A 10,321-nucleotide genomic window follows, 5' to 3' on the forward strand; every position below is an offset into this window, starting at 1 on the left:
ACGGAGGATCCTCCTTGATGAAACGTTGCAAACTCAACGTAGTAAGATAGAAGAGCATCTTCATTTGCCAACGTTTGAAGTCAATACCGGAAAACTTTGCGGGTTTTTCTGCTGGTGCCATAGCATGAGCAGGAGTAGAACGGCTTGACGAGGCAGCAGCACTCGTAACAGTAGCTCCCGTTCCCACAACATTTCCATTAGTTTGGTTTTCGTTCGTCATCTTTTCTGTAGAGTTGGAAACACAACAGAACTTTGTTAAATCAGTGAAGTTTTGCTATCTTCNCATTATTTTTATCGTTGACCTTATATATGATTTGTAGACGGAAATAAAATATGTGACCTCAAGTTGTTAAAATAACATTAAGAAAAACGGAAGCTTGGTTCAAATATGCCCTTATTCACTAATAACGGAAGCTTTCGAACACATGACCTTTTTTACAATGGAAAAGACTTAAATTCACCCCTAAACTGAGTGCAAACAGTTTGGCATGCCACTATGGCACTATATACAATTAAATCTCTTTATAACAATCATCCACTATAATAACATTTCACTATAGTAGCCAAGTTTTCTCTAATCGATTGCTCATGTTATATTTTAACCCTCTATAACCACATTTTACCTATAACAATAGTGATAATCATTATACCAATACTTTTTTTGTAAAATTACCTCTCGATAATAACTCTACTCAAATATTGATTAATCTTGCATTTCACTGTAATGATGCTAATTCTGATTAATTATAGTAAAATTTTCAAAATTACTACTATTTGGTTGAGATAGAAGATTCAAATTTTAAGCTTATAGACTTATCTTCTCCAATTGATCCAGCGTTATATTACTAGAAGTAATTGAAATTTCAAAAAAAAACTACACTTATAGGTTTTTCCCATTAAACCTGAATCTTATTTTGTTGTACAATTAGTTTCAAATACGTATGCGTTGGAGAGTTTAATTGTTTGAAAGTACAGTAAAACTAGTTACAATCACAATCATAACAAGAAAGTGTAGAAATTGCAACAATATTTTAGCAACAATAATTATTTTATTGCTAAATATTAGTAATTGGCAACAACTTTGTTTAGTTGTTGGTACATAATAAATTTTACCCATAAGTTTTTCTTGTTGCTAAATATTTTGATCTTGTAGCCCTATTTGTGTGGTATTATAATAACTTAAAATATTAAGTAAATTGGCAATAATATGTTTCCGTTGTTGCCAATAATTCTATTGTTGGCAAATATCTAATTTTCTCAATAACTTATTTGGTTTCTGGCCTATAATCATTTTTTATTTTTTCACAAAAAGCATAGGCGGCAAAATTTTCCTCGTTTCCCTCTTTTGGCCTAACCCCTCCTTTTGTTCCAAACTTCCCAAGTTTCATCAAATGCTTCAGAGCTGCTGAGTAGGAACGGAACGATGCTCGGCCTTCCCTCAATCAACGTTAGGGTTTGAAATGGTAAGCTTCTTCAACTCTCTCTAGTTACAGTTATTTCAAGCTTAAGGCGTTGATTTATCATGTAAACGTACAGAGCTTAGGGCTTTCCCCAATTCAAATGTATCGTCCCTGGAGAGAAGAACTTAATGACTTAGAATTCTAGATCTGAGAATTCTCAGAATAAATTATTTATTTAATATCAAAATTAGTATTTCCAATATGTGTTTCAATATAAAAAGGACTGACTTTTTTCAAAGTTAAGTAGGCTGCGACATAAACTGCTTGGAGGGTATCGCAGAAACGATAGAGCTTCGCGACGTAGATCCCTTTGACGCCATTTTCACGATAGTCATGTTTCTCTTTTCCTTCAAGTGAGATTCCTTTCTACTTTCATCAATACTCCTAGTATATTATTCTCTTGACTAGTTATCTTGTTCTATTAAATTCTTCCAGTGCTCCCATTAGAGGGTTACCATTCCATCAAACCAAAAATTAGGGCTTGAAACTCTAAGCTAGTTTTATTTAAGTTTCAATTGTTCTCCTGGTAGGTTACATTTTGGAGAATAGCAAGTTATGTCCTAATTCTTGTGGGTGCACTCCCTCGGTTAGCATAGGCAATACGAGTTTTAGTATATTAGAGTAATATTTGGAGGTTGATGCCTTGTTTCCAAGTTGGTCTTTGCTCTTTGATCGTGTTTATATGTTTCTAATACCCTACTAGATTCATCTTCAATGACATATTTGTTGGAAAGAGTAAGGATTTAGTGACACTCTCAGGAACTCTGTTAGAGGTAAGCTCTAAATATGAACTTGAAGATGAATTCCTATTCAGATTCGTATAGAAGTTGATCAAATTGTTGTAGGAAAAAGAACATTGGCAGTACATAATATTGGTATTTGATTCATTTCTTTGAAGTTTCTTTATTTCTTCATTTCAAATGTATTCGAAAGCTCTTTAGTGGACTATCTTAGTACTTCAGTTTAAGCAATGTGCAAAACTATTTTCCTTACTTGTGGTATATATAGTATTACAAGAATGCTTGCATCTTGTGTTGTGTAGTATTATAAGTATAAACATACATGTTCGATATCTATGCTGGTATGGAAAATCTAAGGTTATGCATTTCTTGGTAATAGAAAGCATAGTTTACTTTTAATGGTCTCTTGTGTATGGTGATGCGGATTTTCAAGTTAATGTCCTTGGGTGATGCATTCATCTGGTGTAGAATTTAATTTTCCCGCCAAATTCTCTGAATTTAGGCAACTTCTATTGAACTTGACAAGCTTTTGTTTGGGACACAGAGAAATGAATGAAGTTCTTATTGTAGAGATGTAGAGCTTCTGCCACCTTTGTTCACCCTTTGTAGCTAATTTCATTAAAATTGAAGTCAAATGGGCCCAATTGAATTCTGTTAAAATTTTATATCCCACTCGATAAAGCACTTTAGTGTTGTTTATCTATCTGCTATGGCATTTTTTTAATCTAGAATTCCTTTATGTTTTCGTGAATTCCAGTATATCTTATGATGTTGGTCTGTGGGACTGACCTATGGACATATTGAGAATGAATACGATCAGTAAATTTATTATCAGCTTCCAACTACTGTTGATTTCCATTTTCTAATCGTTATGTTGTTCTTGTTATTATTAGCTTCCAACAAATGTGTTTTCTTGTTCAACACTTTGGGGTCAACTGCCACCTAATTTTTTCCAACTCTCGAGTAAATCAGGTATATTTAATACAACTTACCATTCTATAGATTATTATATTTAATTTGATATAATATCCATGATTGCAGGATTGATTAGATTATATAAATATATAATCATCAAATAATTGCTAAATACATGTAGTTGCTATTATAAGTAGAAGAGGAGGTATAGAAATAGCACTGAAATATTTTCAATGCCTTTAAAACTGACAACTGTTGTAAGGGATTAACAAAGTTCTGTTTCTTTTTCTTTCTCCTAATTTTGAAAGCTAGATGTATTCATATGTCTTTTTGACCTGCGGATTGATGGAAATAATTTAGCTATTTTCACTTTGAAAGAAAAAGAAAAAAATGATGAAACCCAACTAAAACTATATTTGCTACATCTTTAGTGACATGCTCTTTGTGTTTTGCTCATTGATGTTTGGATAGAGTTGGTAAAATCTACAACTGTCTTCCTGAAATTATAGTGAACCCTTGGGACAATAAATGAGAATTGAAATGTTAGGTATTAACATTATAGACAACATCATCCACGGACTAGTATAGATTTCGATGGTGTCATGCATAAATGAGTCAGGAAAGAAGACTTGAATTCACAAGCAATTGCCTGCTTAATATGTGTTATCTTAATCACAGGTGTATGTTACACAAGTGAGTGCCTTGTTTCTATGATATTTTAAAGGATTGCTTGGATTTTGTTTTCTGAAACTTCTATCTTCTTTTTTTTCTGTAGTGAAATGAATGAATGAGGATATAAATAATAACTATATATAATTGCTCTTTTAATACACTTCAGATTTGATTCTAATGTGAGAAAGCCTACAAAGATTACCTTTCATTTTGATAGTTAGTAGTTACGAAAATATGGATAGAGTGTATGCTGACAAATAGAGTAGTTTGTGGATGTAAACTGTGATGATATATTAAGAATCGGTAAACTTTCACTTATGTTAAAGTTGTAATGATAAAGTTCAATTGTAATTTAAAAATTACTACTAATATATATGATCCACATTTTTTTGCATTATAAATAGTATTTTGAATTGATTTTTTATAAATAGATGCAGATTCAACTGGAATCAAGGAAGGTTGCGCAAAAGCTAGAAAAAAGTCTCGAGAAATAAAGAAGTTTTTGGGAGAAAGATGAGTTTAGAGATCCTAGTTGAAAATTGACGTCAGTCTAGGCAATTCCATCAACAAAGCAAACAAGTGGAAGGAACTCACAAAAGCGAAAAAAGTTGCAACATTGATGAGATTTCATATTACTTTTGACTGTTGAATTATCTTTTTATTTTTGTGAGAATTGTAATGGTCACTAATCATGACGATTTATATATACATTTTTGTTTTATCGGTAAAATTAATATTTTAGTGACGAGATGATAGTTTTTACTACAAAATTGCAAACCTTATTTATAAAAGCAAATACGTCGCTAATTTATACATAGGGACGAAATAATTTTTTGTCTATAAAAGGCATTTTTTAGTGATAGAATTGTGATTGTTCAACTACGAAATATATATCACTTTAGAGATGATTTATGTTGTCACTAATGAAACTAAATAGTTAGTGACAAAGTAATTTCGTCAGCATTAATGACCTTTTAGTGACGAAGGTGCACTTTTAACTACGATTTTTTTATACTTTTTATGACGAACAAGTTCGTCATAAATACTATCACTTTGGGGACGAAAAAGAATTTCGTAATTAATATAACTGTATTTAGCGACGAAACATAAAGTTGTGTATGTACATTATTAGTGACGGTGTTTTAGGGACGAAAGATTGACAAAATTTTATTTGTCACAAAAGGTCTTTTGTGACAAAATATGAATTTTAGGTGACAAAATAATTCATCACTGATAATCGAATTTGTTGTAGTGTTAGTTGTAGGAGGAGTCTACTACTTTATTTATTTGACTATTTAAAACCCTATGATTAATAAAATTTTAGAGACAGTTTTTCAATCCTATTTTCAATCTTCTTGCTGCTTGCATATTTTTCTAAAATCCATAACAGTGGTATCAGAGCCTCCATTGATCTTGACGGATATCTGAATTCGCTGAAAAACAACCAATTTCAACCACTTTTAAACCATACCCATTTTTACCCATACCAATTTTTAACCAAATTTTAACAATGGCAAGCAGCGGTCTCTCTTTGAATACCCCACAAACTTTCACTGGTGAAAACTATCAGATTTGGTCAGTGAAGATGAAATCTTATCTTGAAGCTTATGATCTATGGAAAGTTGTAATGGAAGACACACTTATACAACCACTTCCTGCAAATCCTACCCTTGCCCAAATCAAAGCTCATTCAGATGAGAAAACCAAAAAATACAAAGCCAAAACTATAATTCAAAATTCAGTTGCAGATTCAATCTTCTCTAAAATTATTGCATGTGAGACAACAAAAGAAGCTTGGGAAACACTCAAACAGGAGTATCAAGGAAGTGAACGAGGCAAACAAAATCAGATTTTAAATTTGAAAAGAGATTTTGAATCTCTTAGAATGCAAGATGATGAGACCATCGCTAAGTATTCTGACCGAAATTCTTTAATTGTCAATAAAATTAGGTTGCTTGGCGAGGATTTCAAAGATGACAGGATAGTTGAAAAAATTCTTGTAACAATTCCCGAGAGATTTGAATCCAAAATTTCCTCTCTGGAAGAGTCTAAAGATCTCTCTACCATCTCTGTTGCAGAATTAATAAGTGCTCTTCAAGCACAAGAGCAAAGAAGGGCCTTCAGACAAGACAAAGTTACTAAGGGTATTTTTTATGCGAAACACCAAAAAGAAAAAGTCGATTATCCTTATTGCAAATATTGCAAAAAGAAAACACACTTAGAAAAGTTTTGTTGGTGGAGACCTGATGCATTGTGGGGAAATTGCAAACAAAAAGGTCATGTTACAAAAGTGTGCAAGTTCAAAGATGCTCATGCACAAGCACTAATAGCAGAAGAACGAATTGAGGATGACCTTCTTTAGACTGCAGCAACAGAAGCAAGGAGGAGTGTTGGATTTTGCATCTGTTACTGCTACTGCTTTCTAGAATAATTAGTTGTTTAGTTTTAGGAGGAGTCTACTAGAAGATTCAGAATTTTAATTATAGTAAGAGTTTAGTAATATAGTTGTAGGAGGAGTCTACTACTTTATTTATTTGGCTATTTAAAGCCCTATGATTAATAAAATTTTAGAGACAGTTTTTCAATCTTATTTTCAATCTTCTTGATGCTTGCATATTTTTCTAAAATCCATAACAATACTAATCCTAGAATCAGTTATCCAGAATTGTAGCGTTTTTTTTTATCTCTATGGAAAGGTGGATTAACTAATTCCGAAATAATTAATCCCGGAATCTCTTATTTCCAACCAAACGACCCCTCAAATATAAATGATAATACAGATAGAAGAAACAGTTGTATTAAAATATTTTAAGTATAGATTAATGATTTAAAGAAAAATAAATACTCTCGTTAGAATCCACCAATATACGCTAAACTATTAGACTGTCATACATAAAACTAAAATTCATTTTGTTAGACTTTACTTTTGTTTTGCTTTTTAAAATTTTGCTAAAACTACATTTTTTTTAAGTTTGGAGGAGTGACACCCCATTTGATGGCGCCGTCGCCAGATAAATCACTGACGCGTGGGGAATCCAAGTCTTTCCTATTTTTCCTAAAAGTGGAAAACCTATTTTCCCATTTTGAGTAACTTCAACCTTAAACTATCTGCAAAAGACAAACATTTTAGGACCTCATCTGACTCTTAATTATTTTAACAAAAATCAGTGTCCTTTGGCTACTTTGAAGAGTTTTCACGTGACCTTACTCGTAATACTCCCTCCATTCACTTTTACTTGGTATTATACTAAGAGCATGTTTGGATAGGCTTGTTTGAAGTGACTTTAAACTAAAATAGCTTTTAGTCCTAAGTTAGGTATTCCAACTTTTTGCTTTTTGCTTGTTTTTATCATTTTAGCTTAAAAACAAATGCTTAAAAGCATTTTTTTACTTTACCCAAACACTATAAAATGGCTTAAAAGCTATTTTGGCTTAAAAACACTTAAAACAAGCCAATCCAAACAGGCTCTAAAAATAGATTTTTATTTTTACTTGTCACTTTATGCATATCAAGAAAAAATAAAAAAAATTTCCAGTTATACCCACAGTATTTATTACTCATTTCAAATTATTTTCTCAAATCCAATAAAATATGTATCAATTAATATGGGTAACATAATAAACTATACACTTCATTTATTATTTTTTAAAGGGAGTAAAAAGTCAAAACGTGCAAAGTGAACGGAGGAAGTACATGTTTTTTTCTTTCGGTCCATTAGTCTTTCTTTTGTATGTCTTTTGTTTTTACTCCCAAAAACTCTTCTTCCTCCTCTTTTTCCTAATTCTTGCACTCACAGGGAATTGCACAAAAAATGATTGGAACATGCTTGTTTAGAAGATGAGGTAAGTTCAAAAGATATCTGTCTATTGGGAAAATTGTGGTTTCTGTTTTAATATTTTTCTGTATTAAAGTCAGATCTATGGCTATGGAAAGAGAATGAGATAAGTATTAAATTCTGATGAAATTTGTAGTAGCAAGTAGTTGAAGGGTGTCACGATCCAGAATTTTCACCGCCCGGACCATGATGACGCCTAACATTTCACTTGCTAGGCAAGCCAACGTTAGAAAATCATTAAACCAATTCTTATACATTTCAGTAATTAACAGCAAATAAGCTATAACGAGTTAAAATGAATGCGGAAATTTATAACCACCTCAATATATGTACCACTACCCAGATCTGGAGTCACAATTCACGAACATTCTAATTTACTACAAGTAAAAGTCTGAAAGAAATATAACTGTTTGAACGAAAAAAACAGTAAAACAGAAGAGATGGACGGGGACTTCAAGGTCTGTGAACGCCGACAGATCTACCTTGAGTCTCCGATGGTCCGGTCTGAGATGTTATGCCTCTCGATCAACTGGGACCAATACCAAAATCTGCACAGGAAGCGTAGAGTGCAGTATCAGTACAACCGACCCCATGTACTCATAAGTGTCGAGCCTAACCTCAGCGAAGTAGTGACAAGGCTAAGACAAGACACCCACAAATAAACTTGTGCAATTTAACAGTATATGTACAAAGATAACGACAAGTAAAAGCTAGACAAGAAATTTCAGGAGGGGGGACATGCTGAGGGGATCACAAGATGAAGAACCACAACAGTAATAAGAACTTAATCAACCAATATACCTTGAACCAATAGGAACAAGTAAACACAATAAAGGAAAATGCATGGCATCACCCCTCGCGCTTTTACTCTCAACCTCACCATATGATTCAATAGAAACGGCACGCCATCACCCTTCGTGCATTAACTCTCTCATAACATGGCACGGCATCACCCTTCGTGCAATAACATTCACAATATGGCACGACATCACTCTTCGTGCATTTACACTCACAAAACATGGCACGACATCACCCTTAATGATTTAACACTCTCCCTCACCAGAACAATGAACAATAACAACAGGGAGATGGAAATAACAAGAACAAGTCTTACTTCAATGTTTGGTTCCACAATATCAACCTCAACTTTGAATCAATACTCAATAAAGACCAAAGTCCGTAAACATGATAAGAACGATCGACATCATGATTAACTAGTCTAAGCATGGATAATATGATCACGGAAAGCAATAATTGCAAGAATAAGACCCACTCGCATGCTATGACCCGACAACAACACATAGGTACTCGTCACCTCACCTACACGTTGTACCCAACATTCAAACACGTAGCAAATAGGCAAATAAGACCAAATCCCTCAAGCCAAGGTTAACCACGATACTTACCTCGATCCAACGGCCAAACGCAAAGCTCAACCACGGTTTTTCCTCTCAAACAAGCCTTTGAACCAATAGAATCTAGCAAATTACCAACCAAACGATTCAAATAAAGCCTTATGAACTACCCATGATTGCAAAGAATTCAATTTAGGCCATTATTGAAAAAGTCAACAAAAGTCAACACCCGGGACAGCATGGTCCAAACCCAAAGTTTGGATCAAACCCCGATTACCCATTCACTTCGAGCCCAGATATATAATTAGTTTTGGAATCCAACCTCAATTTGAGGTCTAAATCCCCAATTTTCTAAATCCCTAGTTTCTACCCAAAAGCCCCCATTCCACCATGAAAACTTTAGATTATAGGTTGAATCTTAGGAAAAATTAGTGGAAGACGAAAAAAATTAGTTTAAAATCACTTACCAATGATTTGGGGAAGAAAAGTCCTTTGGAAAATCGCCTCTTGTGTTTCTAGGTTTGAAATTGAAGAATGAATTAAAAATCCCGTCTAAGTCATCTTTTGTTCAGTTGCAGGTATCGCATTTGCGACCTAGGATTCGCAAATGCGAACCCGCAAATGCGAAAAGTGCCCTAGGCCTGCAGTCATCGCAAATGCGAACAAGAGAGGTTCGCAAATGCGAAGGTCCACCCCCCAGCCCACTGTTCGCAAATGCGATGGTCTCTCCGCAAATGCGAAATCTGCAGGTCTGATGCACACCAGCTATGATTTCTTAGTTCAATTCACTCCGTAGCCTATCTGAAACTCACCCGAGCCCACAGGGTTTCAAATCAAACACGCACACAAGTCCTAAAATATCATATGAACTTGCTCGCGCGATCAAATCGCCAAAATAACACCTAGAACTACGAATTGAACACCAAATTCAATGAAATTTTCAAGAAAGCTTTAAAACTTCTATTTTCACAACCGGACTTCCGAATCACGTCAAACCAACTCCGTTTCTCACTAAATTTCACAGACAAGTCTTAAATATTATAATGAACCTGTACCGGGCTCCGGAAGCAAAATACGGACCCTATAACAACGAGACCAACCATTAACCAAATTCTTAAAACCATTAAATTTTCAGTCTTTCAATTTTCAACAAAAATTCATATCTCGAGCTAGGGACCTCGGAATTCGATTCCAGGCATACACCCAAGTGCCAAATTATGATACGGAACCACCGAGACCGTCAAAATACGAATCCGTGTCCGTTTACTCAAAATGTTGACCGAAGTCAACTCAATTTAACGTTTAAGACAAAAGTTCTTGTTTTCATAAGCTTTTAGCATAAA

At 33.9% G+C, this 10,321-nt stretch overlaps 1 protein-coding gene and 1 long non-coding RNA gene across 3 annotated transcripts; both read left to right on the forward strand.

The window, feature by feature from the left end:
* On the forward strand, window positions 1,312–4,552 carry LOC109223602. 2 transcript variants are annotated; one of them, XR_002067605.1, is made up of 4 exons: window positions 1,312–1,463; window positions 1,700–1,813; window positions 3,094–3,172; window positions 4,219–4,552. It is a non-coding gene; the product is annotated as an uncharacterized LOC109223602 (long non-coding RNA). The 2 variants fall into 2 exon arrangements; XR_002067604.1 differs by lacking the exon at window positions 1,700–1,813.
* Window positions 5,298–6,149, forward strand: LOC109234428. Its single transcript, XM_019400417.1, has one exon. The coding sequence runs from the start codon at window positions 5,298–5,300 to the stop codon at window positions 6,147–6,149; it is 852 nt and encodes a 283-aa protein (XP_019255962.1).

This window comes from Nicotiana attenuata, chromosome 1 (genome assembly GCF_001879085.1).
Source record: "Nicotiana attenuata strain UT chromosome 1, NIATTr2, whole genome shotgun sequence".
NCBI classification, from domain to species: Eukaryota; Viridiplantae; Streptophyta; class Magnoliopsida; order Solanales; family Solanaceae; genus Nicotiana; species Nicotiana attenuata.

Excerpts from the sequence above, each read along its gene's own strand:
- LOC109234428 (XM_019400417.1), top strand. The coding sequence starts at position 5,298 with ATGGCAAGCAGCGGTCTCTCTTTGAATACCCCACAAACTTTCACTGGT.